The sequence below is a fragment of the Eriocheir sinensis genome, chromosome 11 (assembly GCF_024679095.1).
Source record: "Eriocheir sinensis breed Jianghai 21 chromosome 11, ASM2467909v1, whole genome shotgun sequence".
Lineage (NCBI taxonomy): Eukaryota > Metazoa > Arthropoda > Malacostraca > Decapoda > Varunidae > Eriocheir > Eriocheir sinensis.
The window spans coordinates 13,622,429-13,638,397 of record NC_066519.1 but is presented as its reverse complement, the minus strand read 5'-3'; the positions used below and the strand labels follow the sequence as shown (position 1 = coordinate 13,638,397).

At 43.4% G+C, this 15,969-nt stretch overlaps 1 protein-coding gene across 1 annotated transcript in view; it reads right to left on the bottom strand.

The window, feature by feature from the left end:
- Positions 1 to 983: 983 nt before the first annotated feature.
- LOC126996883 (inter-alpha-trypsin inhibitor heavy chain H3-like) overlaps positions 984 to 15,969 on the bottom strand; it is a 142,362-nt gene continuing 127,376 nt past the window's right edge. The window contains exons 11-20 of the mRNA XM_050857802.1: positions 14,394 to 14,598; positions 13,776 to 13,952; positions 12,970 to 13,053; positions 11,283 to 11,451; positions 8,514 to 8,627; positions 5,694 to 5,845; positions 4,751 to 5,064; positions 4,112 to 4,284; positions 3,723 to 3,822; positions 984 to 3,510 (exon numbers count right to left, since the gene is read on the bottom strand). Of these exons, the coding sequence (XP_050713759.1) occupies positions 3,324 to 3,510; positions 3,723 to 3,822; positions 4,112 to 4,284; positions 4,751 to 5,064; positions 5,694 to 5,845; positions 8,514 to 8,627; positions 11,283 to 11,451; positions 12,970 to 13,053; positions 13,776 to 13,952; positions 14,394 to 14,598 (1,675 nt within the window). The 3' untranslated portion in view covers positions 984 to 3,323. The remainder of the gene's footprint in view (positions 3,511 to 3,722; positions 3,823 to 4,111; positions 4,285 to 4,750; positions 5,065 to 5,693; positions 5,846 to 8,513; positions 8,628 to 11,282; positions 11,452 to 12,969; positions 13,054 to 13,775; positions 13,953 to 14,393; positions 14,599 to 15,969) is intronic.

The window sequence follows — 15,969 nt, the reverse complement described above, 5'->3', positions numbered from 1 at the left end:
ACAATGCTTCTGCACCATGAACTCTGAAAAACCACTCATGAGAAAGCATTTCACGTCTTTTTTGGCCCTTACATAGCCTGGAGTGAGAGTTGTGGGCCTTTTCAGGGGGTAGACATTTTGAACCTGGTGGTAGATTGACAAGGCTTCTGCACTATGAACTCTGAAAAACCACTCATGAGAACGCATTTCACGTCTTTTTTGGCCCTTACATAGCCTGGAGTGAGAGTTGTGGGCCTTTTCAGGGGGTAGACATTTTGAGCCTGGTGGTAGATTGACAAGGCTTCTGTACCATGAACTCTGAAAAACCACTCATGAGAACGCATTTCACGTCTTTTTTGTCCCTTACATAGCCTGGTATGAGAGTTGTGGGCCTTTTCAGGGGGTAGATATTTTGAGCCTGGTGGTAGATTGACAAGGCTTCTGCACTATGAACTCTGAAAAACCACTCATGAGAACGCATTTCACATCGATCTTTTGTGGCCCTTACATAGCCTGGTGTGAGTTGGTAGCGTCTAGGAAAACCGACCTAAGACTATACTTCTTCTCTTGTTTCCTTTATATTTCCTTCTCCTTCTCATTGCTATCTTTCTCTTTGTTCCTCTTCTTCCTCTTCCGTCTTCTCAGTTTCCTTCTCTCTTGTCTTCCTCTTCTCCTTCTTCTACACTGTCCTCCTCTTCCTCCTCCTATTCAACCTATTCCTTCCTTCTTCTTTTCTCTCTCTACTCTGTCTCTTCCTCTCTCCCTCTCTCTTACTCCTATCTATTTCAAAAGGCTCTTGTGGAAGTTAATTGCCAGGGTTTCCAAGAGTGGTTTCCTGAGGCTGGTGGTACAGTTTTGCAAGGCCTCTGTGCTGTGAATGGGAAAAAAACTACATAGATGAGCTTAGGCTTTGTAAAGGTCCTGAAAAGTCTGGCAGATGTGCATACCTTCGTCAACCTACTGTAAGTGTCGGATGTCTTAGAGAGGGGAAAGAATACAATATATACAACACAAGGTCATGCAAATATATTAAGGGTCATCTAGGGCAGAGGGCGGGTCATTGTTTCACTGACCCTGAACGCGAACACAACACGGAGTACATATCAGGTCAGCAAAGCAATACGCCATGACTTAAACGAAAACATGAACATACATTTGAAACAGAAAAAAAACGAAAGCTGTATCTGAAATGGAATCCTAAAAGTTCATTGCGTAAAAAGAAAGAAAAGAAAAAATGAAAACTGTGTGTACCAGCAAAATTAATGAGAGCTGTATTGATAATGAAATCCTGAAGGTACATTGATTAAAAAAGAAAAGTAAAAGAAACAACAGAAAAAAAAGCCTGTTTGAACCATTGAACCATGAACCATTCCATCGGCTAATCTTGCACTGTGTTGGAAGAGGAAATACTACACTGAAAGCTGAGTGAGTTATACCTATTGGGTGTTTTCTATGGCAAATATATACTATGAATCTCACACTGTTATGCTGTCAAGTAATGTCAGTTCTCAGATATGTTGATTATCTGAATGTAAAAATAATGAAAAACAGGATACTATACATTATTATACTTTAGATATGTATATGATATGGATATGTAGAGCCATACCACACATGCCTAGCAATTCTCACACTGGCAAACTGTCGAGTAATATGATTTCTCAGATTTACTTCCCATGTAAGTGTCTCTGAAGAAGAAAAACATTAAACTATACATTATTACACTCTAGAACAAACTCCATGGATTTGTAAGGTCATATCACTCATGCCTACAAGATCTTAAGAATAGAATGGGTTTAACTTAGTCCCTCTTAATGGTGTACCGATAGCATTTCCAAGCTTATTATATTCAGCGACATTGCCGACAGAAGTGTAAGGCGTCACCATACTCTCCTCATGGTTGCAATTTCACCTCCAAGGATCGTCTAACTCCCTCACTTAGTACTTGACTCACGGCCGTGGTGAATGCAAGTAAAATTATATGTACAAACAAGCGAAGATTCTAAGCATGTCTTTACTCTGAAACACTACTCTACTTGCATTCATTCATTCTTATCAGTCATATTCTCACATATATTTTTCCATTCACTGCAATGTCCATTCATACTAGCATCAGTACATCTGTCCATTCACACACACATGACTGGTGGCTATGGATGTAAGTTTGACTTGTCTATGACACTATTTTGTTTGTAGACACTTTGGCCACATTTAAAGTCTGGGGCATGCACAACAGCTTTAATTCACTATAACTTCAATTCGTTAACTGCTGATTAGGTTAATACAAGAGAATGAAGTACTATATCCACATACTTATTTGGTCACTCACTCAGCCTCTCATCCATCTATCCATGCATCAGTCAGTGAGTCCATCTGTCTATCGACCTATCAATACACAAATGAAAATTTAAAGTACTATCAAGTCAATCAGTCAGTCAGTCAGGAAGTCTATCATTCTTTCAATCAGTCAGGAAGTATTTATCAATCTATCAATACACGAACGAAAATGTAAAGCACCACCAAGATATTTGAGATTCGTGTCCACTTCGTCTATCAAGGATTACGCTGTGACTCATTCCTGGTCTTGCGGAAACACGACACTGGCAAGAGACTATTCCGAGTGCAACTTTGAGCAACACTACTACTTCACGGAATATCTCTCTCGTATGACACACTTTATATCGACACGTATTTGAACTAAAAGGGTTTGCTATCGACGGCTACACAGACACATCGAGGACCAGGAACGATGACAGACAGCAGTGAGTTAAATCCTAAATCATGCATGAGAAATGACATCATATTATAAGTCTCCTATTAAATGGCACTTCTAAACTCCACACGGGAAGACTGAAGACTTCTGGGGATTATGGAGACTAAGAGACTTGAATTATGTGTGTGTGTGTGTGTGTTATGTACCTCCCCTCTCAGTCTCAGCACGACCACGAGTCTACTCATAATTCACATACACGAACATACGCCTTTTAAAGCTAGTACAGAACCTTATAAACAACGGTACAGTGTCACGTATCACATCCTACAGGGTCCATTGGAGGGTAGACTTAAAGATCTATAGAGGGGGCAGTCTTTCCTGGGACACCATAACCTCACACCGTACACACACATTATGCTATTACCTAACTCCACCACACACACGTTACACCATACACCATAACACACATGACCTCACCAAGACCATTGCAGCCTCAGCGATCACTCAAGTCACTGCAAGAACTCAGCTACAAGGGAGTGGATTCTTCTTCACTCCTCGTCCAGCACTTGAGACAGAGAACAAGGTAATCTTAGGTAATTTAAATGGGAGCTTCGTCTCCTATGCTCGCCCCTCAGCACTGGAGGCAGGGAATAAGGTAGTCTCGGGGCTGGCCGTCCAACACCCCGCCCGTGCCCTTGGCGTGGACCTGTATGCACCTGACCCTCGTTCGGCCCATCAGGGAGTAGCGGCTGCCCATGACGCCTGATACCCGCGACATCTTCTTCCTATGGCCACGGCGCACCATCTCCAGCGTCACTCTGAGGAGGCGAGGTGTGTCAGGGCGTGTATATATGTGTGTGTTTACGGAAAAGGACGCTGCTCAAGGGGGAAAAAAGTAGATACATGAAATTAGCTTTAAAGTAATAATTATCCTGTGTTCCTGCTAGAAAGAAAATAGATAAATGAATAAAAAATAAAATCAGTGTGTCATGGTAACCTTAATCTATAGAGAGGGCGAGATGAGACCCACCTCTCAGGCGCATCAGCAGCACCAGCCCCAGCAGCACGAGTCTGGATGTCGGGGGATTTACTGGGCAGCATCCGCCTCACTCGCTTAGAGATGAACTGGCCTAAGAGGAGAAGGAGGAGGAGGATAATCAGTGTGAGGAGCAGCAGATCAAAGGGTGTGTGAAAAGAGTCTGTTACTTATATTCTAAGGTGCTGTTCTGTCTTGCGTTAAAATAGGGTGATGCATCTTAATTTTTTCTTGTAGGGTTTTGTTGTTAATAATTTTACGTCCTCTGTTCTTGAGTATGAAGTATACGTATATATAAAATAATTTGTGGACAGTTTCTTCAACCATCAAACAATCCCTGATGACCACAGAAGGCAATACATGACACACACACACACACTCACCTATCATCCCGTGCGTCTGTGGTGAGAATATTTCCTGGTCCTTGATGTAGAAGCCGAGGAATCTTTGTCCCTTCTTGTTCCTGGAGCGCCTGATGGTGAAGTGCGCGAGGCCGTCCCCAATGGTGATGTCCAGGCTCCTCTTCTTGCTCAGCACCACCATCACATTGCCGTAGCTGAGGGGAGGGAATAGGTGACTATGTTTTAGGTGACTGTCCCTTGAAACGTCAACAAAACTTATATAAGGCAGTAGACATGGATTATTATTATCATTAGAGATGTGCTGATACTGTTAAACTAGCTTGGTGGTCTAGTCTGAGTACACTGAACTTTCTAAACTTTCTTGGTACACTTAATATTAGCTTGGTATTCTAGTTTGAGCATTCCATCGCTGAATACTAAGATCCCATTTCTTAAACATATCAGTCTACCATCACAACTATTTCCCAAGGCCACAGAAAATATTAACTGTTTTTTCTTGGGTGTTTTTTTCCATTCAAGGCTCAGAAGTCATGTAAAACCATCACTGGCATCACAAAGCAGTCCATGAAAATCCCAGTAACATTTACGAGAGGCTTTTCAAACAGGGGAACTGAGGGGCAGATATGTTTAAGAATACGAGATTAAGTAACAAGGGCTTACATTCTCCCAACACCTTCCTCCCAGCTGGTATTGACACTGCAGTCCTGAACTCGATGATCCATGTGTCTCGCTCCCCCTCTCGACCCATTCCCATTGCTGTAGGAGTAGTAAGCGTCATGGGTGTAGGGGGCGTGGAGGGGGCGTGGGTGGGAGTCAGGGCCCGTCACCTCGTTGTTGTGGATGGCGTTCCTCTGGTGCTGGTGGTGGTTCGTCCTTCTCCTCTTGGCCGCCTTGTCCTTTCGATAGGTGTGTCGTTTGTACTTCCGTCCGTTTTGCTTGTAGAACGGCCACAGGGACTTCACCACAGTGTCGACCTGGGTGATGATTTGGTGCTTGACAATATACGAGGCGTTGAAAATAGAAAGGGAGAAGACACCAAGGAATTAAGGAAGCCAGATAAATTTGCCTTCTCTACCCATTCTTTTCACTTACAAAATGCAAACTTACCATCACTTGACATAGAAGAAAGGAGCACTCTTATGGTGGTGTCTAAAATGGTACTGTTTTCTTGAGGTGGTATTGAGAAAACACCAAGGATGGAAGCCAGAAAAAATTGTCTTCTATACCTGCTCTTTTCAATAACAAAGAGCAAACTCACTCATTCTAAACACAGACACCTAATTAGTTAACTTACGGTGGTACCTAAAAATGCCAAAATACATACTGCTATTTTCTGGTTGCGAGTCTGCCCTTTCTATTTTCAGCATCTCGTATTAAACGGCATTCCCCTTTGTTGTATTTTCCAACAATAAATATTTCAATTCAATCCAATTCGTATTAAAAAAGTGTATCTCCCCAATACCTGAAAGATGAATTGATACTCGACAATATACTAAAAAAAAACCGTCTCTTCTTTACCGAATAGTGGAGGGAAACGATTCTCAAGAACACGTAAAATATCTCTTTCTTCACACCATCAAGACACTGAGAGCCGAACACTGACCTGCGGGGAGCCATCATCGCCAAGGCAGTCCACTTGCAGCATCTCCGGCGTCACGGTCAGGTTCACGGGGCCGAGGCGCAGGAAGAGCCGGCTGAAGAACTTGATATTGGGGCGCTGACGAACCGAAGCCACGTGGCCGTTGATGACGATGCCTGCGGGAAGGGTGGGGGATTGGCGTTAGGGGAAGTTGAAGGGACTAGCGTTAGGGGAAGTTGAGGGGATTGGCGTTAGGAGAAGTTGAAGGGATTGGCGTTAGGGGAAGTTGAAGGGATTGGCGTTAGGGGAAGTTGAAGGGATTGGCGTTAGGGGAAGTTGAAGGGATTGGCGTTAGGGGAAGTTGAAGGGATTGGCGTTAGGGGAAGTTGAAGGGATTGGCGTTAAGGGAAGTTGAAGGGATTGGCGTTAGGGGAAGTTGAAGGGATTGGCGTTAAGGGAAGTTGAAGGGATTGGCGTTAAGGGAAGTTGAAGGGATTGGCGTTAGGGGAAGTTGAAGGATTGGCGTTAGGGAAGTTGAAGGACTGGCGTTAGGGAAGTTGTAGGGACTGGCGTTAGGGGAAGTTGAAGGGACTGGCGTTAGGGGAAGTTGAAGGATTGGCGTTAGGGAAGTTGAAGGATTGGCGTTAGGGAAGTTGAAGGATAGGCGTTAGGGAAGTTGAAGGGATTGGCGTTAGGGGAAGTTGAAGGATTGGCGTTAGGGCAAGTTGAAGGGATTGGCGCTAGGGGAAGTTGAGGGGATTGGCGTTAGGGGAAGTTGAAGGGACTGGCGTTATGGGAAGTTGAAGGGACTGGCGTTAGGGGAAGTTGAAGGGATTGGCGTTAGGGGAAGTTGAAGGGACTGGCGTTAGGGGAAGTTGAAGGGACTGGCGTTAGGGAAAGTTGAAGGGATTGGCGTTAGGGGAAGTTGAAGGGACTGGCGTTAGGGGAAGTTGAAGGGATTGGCGTTAGGGGAAGTTGAAGGGATTGGCGTTAGGGGAAGTTGAAGGGATTGGTGTTAGGGGAAGTTGAAGGATTGGCGTTAGGGAAGTTGAAGGGATTGGCGTTAGGGGAAGTTGAAGGATTGGCGTTAGGGAAGTTGAAGGATTGGCGTTAGGGTAAGTTGAAGGGATTGGTGTTAGGGGAAGTTGAAGGGATTGGCGTTAGGGGAAGTTGAAGGGATTGGCGTTAGGGGAAGTTGAAGGGACTGGCGTTAGGGGAAGTTGAAGGGATTGGCGTTAGGGGAAGTTGAAGGGATTGGCGTTAGGGGAAGTTGAAGGGATTGGCGTTAGGGGAAGTTGAAGGATTGGCGTTAGGGGAAGTTGAAGGATTGGCGTTAGGGAAGTTGAAGGATTGGCGTTAGGGAAGTTGAAGGATTGGCGTTAGGGAAGTTGAAGGGATTGGGGTTTTGGGAAGTTGAAGGGATTGGCGTTAAGGGAAGTTGAAGGGATTGGCGTTAAGGGAAGTTGAAGGGATTGGCGTTAGGGGAAGTTGAAGGGATTGGCGTTAGGGGAAGTTGAAGGGATTGGCGTTAGGGGAAGTTGAAGGGATTGGCGTTAGGGGAAGTTGAAGGGATTGGCGTTAGGGGAAGTTGAAGGGAATGGCGAAAGGGGAAGTAGAAGGCATTGGCGTTAGGGGAAGTTGAAGGGACTGGCGTTAGGGAAAGTTGAAGGGATTGGCGTTAGGGGAAGTTGAAGGGACTGGCGTTAGGGGAAGTTGAAGGGATTGGTGTTAGGGGAAGTTGAAGGGATTGGCGTTAGGGGAAGTTGAAGGGATTGGCGTTAGGGGAAGTTGAAGGGATTGGCGTTAGGGGAAGTTGAAGGGATTGGCGTTAGGGGAAGTTGAAGGGATTGGCGTTAGGGGAAGTTGAGGGGACTGGCGTAAGGGGAAGTTGAAGGACATGCATAAGACAACAATCACACAAAAAAGGTACATCACAAAAATTTGGAGCAGAAGAAAAACGAAAACTCACCAAGACTAAAAGACAAAACAACGCCAATCAATAATCAAAAAACTAGAATAAGGACGATAAGTGGGAGCCGTTACAAAGGCAATCTCACGCCGACTACTGGACTGCACTGGGGTCGTTTTACAAGACATATCGCAACCCAAGAACACATTTTGACAAGGCTTTCGTGGGCTTTGAAGGCATTTCCAGGGGTAGTTTTATGAGCCTGGTGGTAGTGTGAGTCTTCTTCTGTACCATGAACCTAAAGGAACATTCATTAGAACCAGATTGACCCCCTCTTTGACCTTTAGAAATAGGTGATGTGAGAAGCGAGTGTGTCTTATAATACCGACCTTGGACTGGATAATGAGTGATACAGTGAATTACTCAAACTCTATTTCATCAATCGGGTCACAGTGTAATGATAATGCTGAAGAAAAGTTTTATGAAGATGTAGAGGTTCATGGACATGCGCAAAATAACTGTCTCCTTTAAAAATAACAACAATAATACAAAAAAAAAAGGTAGTGCATGCTTGAGTGTTACTGCGAAATACCTAAAGAATACATTTTTAATTGCTTTTGTCACAGTGTAGAGATGATAATATAGAAAATTTAATAATGCTACGTACTTATTTCATTGGTTATTTTGCTTGCCCTTCCTAATTAAGTCACCAAATCAGAATTCTAAACACATGAATACTTATATCACTGGTTTTGTCACAGAGAAAAGCTGATAAAACAGAAAATTTAATAATGCTACGTACTTATTTCATTGGTTATTTTGCTTGCCCTTCCTAATTAAGTCACCAAATCACCATCCTAACACATCACTAAAACAACCACTTACTAACAAATAAAACAGCAACACCGGGAAAGCCTTAAACACCCCACACTTACCAGACTGAGGGTCGTGCAGGAGTCGTACGCTGACCCCGGTGCGGCCCTGATAGTTGAAGCAGAGGGGGAGATCCAGGCCCGGCGTATGCACCAAGAAGTGGGGGTCCAAATCCACTGAGGGGGAGAAGAGGGGTGTGGTGTGACATTAGACAGTGTGGTGGGGAAGGAAGGGGCAGAATGGGTGTAGTGGGTGTGGTTTGGAAGGCTCTGTGGTGGGGAGGGGAGGGTGTGGTTAATTTGGAGGAAGGGAGAGTGTGGTTGAAAGGCAGAAGAGGAGTGTGGTGAGACATTAGGCAGTTAGTGTGAGGGAGAGGAGGGTAAGGGAGGCAAGAGAATGGGATGGGATGGGATGGGAAGGGAGGGTGGGGTGATTGGGAAGGGGAAAGTGTGGTTTGACAGACCGTATGGGGATGTTGGGGAAGGAAAAGTAAGGTTAGGGAGGTCAAGTGTGGGGAAGGGGAGGAAAAAGTGTGGTTGGACAGGCCGTATGGGGATGATGGGGAAGGAAAAGTAAGGTTAGGGAGTTCAAGTGTGGGGAAGGGGAGGAAAAAGTGTGGTTAAACAGGCCGTATGGGGATGATGGGGAAGGAAAAGTATGGTTAGGGAGGTCAAGTGTGGGGAAGGGGAGGAAAAAGTGTGGTTAAACAGGCCGTATGGGGATGATGGGGAAGGAAAAGTATGGTTAGGCAGGTCAAGTGTAGGGGATGGGAGGAAAATGTGTGGTTAGGAAGGCAGTTTGGAGTGGTTGGGGAGGGGAAAGTGTGGGTCAGGCTATGTAGGTTTGGTGGGGGAGAGGAAAGCAAGGTTGGAGAGGTCATGTGTGTGGGGGGGGGGAGGAGAGGGAAAAATAAGGTTAGGGAGGTCAAGTGTGGGTCAGGCGATGTAGGTTTGGGGGGTGGGGGGGGTTGGAGAGGTCATGTGTGGGAGGAGGAGAGGGGAAAGACAGTAAGGTTAGGCAGGTCAAGTGTTTGGGAGGGGAGGAAAAAGTGTGGTTTGTCAGGCTGTTTTTTTTTTTGTTTTTTTTAGCAGAGGAGACAGTGCAAGGGCGTAAAAAAACAAAACAAAACAAAAAAAACAATAATGGAAAAAAACGCCCGCTACTTACTGCTCCTAAATAATGTGGAAGTGGTTGGGGAGGGGAAAAATGTGGGGGAGATCAAATGGGATGGTTGGGGAGTGGAAAGTGTGGGGTAGGATGTGAAGAGTAGGGGTGGTTGTGTATGAGGAAGGTAAGGTTAGGTAGGCAGTGTGGGGTGATGGGGGAAAGGAAAGTAAGGGAAGGTAGGTCATATGTGGGGTGGGGAAGAGGAAAAGTGTGGGGCAGGCCATGTGGGGTGGTGGGGGAGAGAGGGGAAAGTTGTATAAGGAAAGTAAGGTTAGGTAGGCAGTATGGGGTCGTGGGGGAAAGGAAAGTAAGGTAAGGCAGGTCATATGTGGGGTGGGGAAGAGGAAGTGTGGGGCAGGTCATGTGGGGGGAGTGGGGGAGAGAGGGGAAAGTTGTATGGGGAAAGTAAGGTTAGGTAGGCAGTGTAGGGTCGTGGGGGAAAGGAAAGTAAGGGAAGGCAGGTCATGTCGGGTGAGGGAAGGGGAAAAGTGTGGGGCAGGCCATGTGGGGTGGTGGGGGAGGGAAGGGGAAAGTTGTATGGGGAAAGTAAGGTTAGGTAGGCAGTGTAAGGTTAGGTAAGGCAGGTCATATGTGGGGTGAGGGAAGAGGAAAAATGTGGAGTAGACCATGTGGGGTGGTGGGGGAGGGAAGGGGAAAGTTGTATGGGGAAAGTAAAGTTAGGTAGGCAGTGTAAGGTAAGGTAAGGCAGGTCATATGTGGGGTGAGGGAAGAGGAAAAATGTGGGGCAGACCATGTGGGGTGGTGTGGGAGGGAAGGGGAAAGTTTAATGGACCTGACACTGTCTATAAAAGTCCCTGCTGATGAACACTGCAAGCAAAAACTCATCCCCTTGTCTCCCTTGTGAAAAGAAGCAACTGGTGTTCAAACAAAGCTTTCACTCGTGGCTGGGGTGACTGAAGGCCCCCTCCTGACCTCCTCACAGCCAGATGCTCTCTTACACACACACACACTGAAACACATGAGCCTAAAGAATGGTAAAGTGCTGAAGACTGTGAAAGCTATTAGGAGACATAATTGAAAACACATGACACATTTCTCTCTCCTCTTTCCTCTATTCTTCTTTTTCGGCAAACTTGTTGATTTACGGAGATTTACATAACACACTTTTTCTCTCTCCTTATTCGTCTTTTCTTTTTTCAACACCCATACTGATTTACATAGATTTACATAACACAATTTTTCTCTCCCTTTTCTTTTCTTCTTTTTCAACACACATATTGATTTACATAACACACTTTTTCTCTCTCCCTTTTCTTCTTTTCCTCTTTTTCAACACACATATTGATTAACATAGATTTACATAACACAATTTTTTTCTCTTTTTCTTCTTTTCAACATATATATTTAGTTCCTACACTGGCTGGAAGTTAAGGTGTCTAAATATTGCAAACACTACTATATTTTCAGAACACAAAACAGATGATGGACAAAACGATGGTGGTAGTGGTAGTAATAATAAAGAAAGTAAAATAAGAAGTAAAGTAGGAAGATTAGAACAAGAATAACAATAACAATAGGGATAGGAAAAAGAAGGCTGTGATTGCTGGTATAATCCTAAAAACAAAAGACAATCAATAGACAGAACTAAACGAAACAGCTGCTCCTTCACACTCAAAGGCAAGACACCTCAACAAGCGCCTTACCGTAGGTCTGCCTGTTACTCCTGCCGAGGCGAGGGCTATCAGGCAGGGTGACATAGGCAGGCTGTGTGTCCCCGAGCAGGCTGTGTGGAGCTCCGGGCAGGGTCAGCAGGAGGTGGTTGTCGTGAGGGTACACCACCACGAGGGAGGTCAGTGGACTCACGAAGTTGAACTGGAAAAAGGCAATCATGTTTATGGAAAGCTGCACTGGAGTGAAAATGAATGATCTAGTTATTGATATGAGAATGGAAACTGAAATGAAAATGAATGGAATGGAATGAAAATGAAACGAAAATGAAAATGAAATGGAAATGAATGAAATGGAAATGAATGAAATGAAAATGAATGATCTAGTTATTGAAATGAGAATGGAAACTGAAATGAAAATGAATGAAATGGAATGGAATGAAAATGAAACGAAAATGAAAATGAAATGGAAATGAATGAAATGGAAATGAATGATCTAATTATTGAACTGAGAATGGAAACTGAAATGAAAATGAATGGAATGGAATGGAATGAAAATGAAACGAAAATGAAAATGAAATGGAAATGAATGAAATGGAAATGAATGATCTAATTATTGAACTGAGAATGGAAACTGAAGAAGAAGAAAAAGAAAAGGGAGACGTCGTAATATTGACATTAGAAGAAGAAAAAGGAGAAAAGGCACAGTAATGGAAATCTGCACTGGAGTAAAAATAAATGATCTAGTTATTGAAAAGAGAATGGAAACTGAACTGAAGAAGAAGAAAAAGAAGAAGGAGACGTAGTAATATTGGCATTAAAGGAGGAAGAAGAGGGAGGCACAGTAATGAAAATCTGCACTGGAATAAATACAAATGATCTAGTTATTGAAATGAAAATGGAAACTGAACTGAAGAAGAAGAAGAAAAAGAAGAAGGAGACGTAGTAATATTGGCATTAAAGGAAGAAGAAGAGGGAGGCACAGTAATGAAAATCTGCACTGGAATAAATACAAATGATCTAGTTATTGAAAAGAGAATGGAAACTGAACTGAGGAAGAAGAAGAAAAAGAAGAAGGAGACGTAGTAATATTGGCATCAGAGGAAGAAGAAGAGAGAGGCACAGTAATGAAAATCTGCACTGGAATAAATACAAATGATCTAGTTATTGAAATGAGAATGGAAACTGAACTGAGGAAGAAGAAGAAAAAGAAGAAGGAGACGTAGTAATATTGGCATCAGAGGAAGAAGAAGAGGGAGGCACAGTAATGAAAATCTGCACTGGAATAAATACAAATGATCTAGTTATTGAAATGAGAATGGAAACTGAACTGAAGAAGAAGAAGAAAAAGAAGACATAGCAATATTGACATTAGAGGAAGAAGAAGAGAAAGGCACAGTAATGAAAATCTGCACTGGAATAAATACAAATGATCTAGTTATTGAAATGAAAATGGAAACTGAACTGAAGAAGAAGAAAAAGAAGAAGACATAGCAATATTGACATTAGAGGAAGAAGAAGAGAGAGGCACAGTAATAAAAATCTGCACTGGAATAAATACAAATGATTGAGTTATTGGGAAGAGAATGGGAATGTAAACTGGAATAACGTGAAGAATAATGTCTTTTGATACAATAAAAGAAAATCAAACTGGAATAACACAAATCTAATGGAAAGCTGAATGAAAAGACGCAAAAAGTATACTATCACATTTACGACTCACCTTCATGGCAATCTCGAGCGCCTTGGTCTGGAGGTGCTGGGTGTTGTTGGCGTTTTCAGGCATTGCAGCCTTGGCCAGCAGGTTCTGTGGGAAGGGATGGACAATTATAAACTTATCTTTATCATTTTTTTTACAGCAATGGAAACAGCTCATAAAAAAAACTACCATGTGCTGTTCCTGCAAAAGAAAAGTAGAGGTCGAGCGAAGTCATAAGCAGGAGAATACACAGATGAAAGAATGAAGACTGCTTAACTCTTGCATAAGGGATCTGGATAGCAAAGGGATGAGCTAGAATTGTCGTAGGCAGGCAAATACACAGATGAAAGAATAAAGACTGCTTAACTCTTGCATAAGGGATCTGGATAGCACAGGGATGAGCTAGAATTGTCGTAGGCAGGCAAATACACAGATGAAAGAATAAAGACTGCTTAACTCCTGTATAAGGGATCTGGATAGCACAGGGATGAACTAGATTAGTCGTGGGCAGGAAGAAAATATACAGACAAAAGAAGGCTGTCTCAGAGTTGACCAGCGAAAGGGATGAAAGAATGAAGACTGCTTGACTCTTGCATAAGGGATTTGGACAGCACAGGGATGAGCTAGAATAGAAAATCGTGTGCAACTTTCACTTTCAGACTTAATATCGTCAAGTGAACGGCCTTGAACTTCCTCTTATTTAATGAAGAGGGTCTATATACACTTTCCTCTTTCGTACATAAACATATATATTACTTATAACTTAAAATATACCTAGAGAAGTTAATATCATGGCAAAAAACACTTCCAATACCTTCCCCTTAACCTACCTGTAACATGAGGTACGCCCATATTCTAGCGATGTAGTTTTCCCTGACGGAGGCGAAGAAGGGGTCGCGGGAGTCCATGCGCGTGGCGGCCAGCTGGTGAGGGCCGTCCCTGCCGCGCGCGCTCACGGTGGGGCCCGCGCGGTTAATTCCCGGACGAAGCCTGCCCACCACGACGATCTGAAGGGAGTGGTGGTGGTGGTGGTGGTTTGGTGGTGATGGTGGATTTAGAGGAAGAAGAAGAAAGAGAAAGAAAAGAATAGTAAGATGATGACGATGAAGAAGAACAAGAAGAGGAAGAAAAAGATGAAGAAAATGAAGAAAAAGGAGAAGAAAAAGAAGAAGAGGAAGAAAGAGAAGAAAAGACGCAGTAATAGTTATTGTAGAGGACGAGGAAGAAATAAAAAAAGAAAAAAGAGAAAAAAAGGTGATGATGATGATGATGATGAAGAAGAAAACAAGAACAAGAAGAAAATAACAAAAATAATAAAGAAGAAAACACTAACCTCAGTCCCATCAATCAAAACAAGGAATGATGAAGAAAAATAAAGTGTTTACCAGTATGTAATAGACTAAATGCTCCCCCTCCCTCTCTCTCTCTCTCCCCCCCCTCCTCCTCACCTCTCCTCCAGAATAGTAGTTGGACATCCCTGACTTCACAACGTTGCCCGGGTCCACTTCGTCGGCCGGGTAGCTGATGTCCACGTCCGCCATCAGAGGCTTCGCGATCTCGCTGAAGAAGTCGGTGATCTGCGCGGGGGTGGCTGTACCGCGTTGCATGTAGCGCGCGAACCCACCGCTGTCACCACTTATGTCCTCGAGGAGCCTGAGGGAAATGAGGAGAGGAGAAAGGTAGAGTCATTTAGTAGTTATTTAGTTAGTGGAAGAGTCGAGTTATGGAGTAGAAAAAGAAGAAGAAGAAGAATAAGAATAAGAAGAAGAAGAAGAAGAAAAGATGAAGAAGACGAATAAGAATAAGAATAAGAATAAGACGATTTAAAAGTGGTTTGGAAGAAAAAAAAGAAAAAGAAAAGCGCGTGAGAGAAGAGTAGTTAGGGAGAAGTTAGTAGAATAGTAGAGTTAGGGAGTAGAAAAATAGGGTTAGAGAGAAGAGTTGAGTTAGTAGAAGAGAAATGTTAGGGAGAATAAGAGTAGTTAGGGAGAAGTTAGTAGAATAGTAGAGTTAGGGAGTAGAAAAATAGGGTTAGAGAGAAGAGTTGAGTTAGTAGAAGAGAAATGTTAGGGAGAATAAGAGTAGTTAGGGAGAAGTTAGTAGCATAATAGAGTTAGGGAGTAGAACAATAGGGATAGAGAGAAGCGTTGAGTTAGTAGAAGAGAAATGTTAGGGAGTTTAAGAGTAGTTAGGGAGAAGTTAGAGAGGAGAAGAGGGAGGGAAGAAGAGTATAGTAAGGTTGGTATTCTCAGGCGTATTTCCAGGGGTAGTTTAATGAGCCTGGTGGTACTCTGACGAAGATCCAAACCATGAACTTGAAAAAGAAGGCATAAAAACACGATTAATCTCCTTTTCAGCTTTTGGAAGGAGTTGTCGTGACTGAGAATTTGTTAGTTTGCCAATCTGTCTATCACCTCGTCCATATTCTGCCGTTCTGTTTGATATGTTTGTCTTTTTAACATGCAAACAACAGGGGACACGCACACACACCTCATTTTAGAATTACCGGAGACAAGACCCTTACCTGTTGTCTCTTTCTACATCTCTTCCTATCACCATCCTCTTATGACAGACAGACAGACAGACAGACAGACAGGCAGGCAGACAGACAGACAGGCAGGCAGACAGACAGAGAGACAGGCAGGCAGGCAGACAGACAGACAGGCAGGCAGACAGACAGAGAGACAAACCGAGACAAACAGACAGAAAGAAAGAACGAAAAAAGAAAAAAGAATAAGACTTAATGTCAGGTCACGAGGAAACACCAACGGTAATTGTACAGCCTGGTTGATTGCTAGTTTTTTTTTTTTTTTTTTGGAAAGGAGACAGCTCAGGGCAAAAAAAAAAAAACATTAAAAAAAAAAAAAATACCTCGCTGCTCCTAAAAAGAATCCAAAGAGGTGGCCGAAAGATAGGTCAGTTTCGGGAGGAGAGGTGTCCTGATACATTATTCAAAGTCCTAAACACATAAATGACTAAAGTTGGGTGGGGGTTTTCTGGTTGTGATGGTACATTCTGCGCACT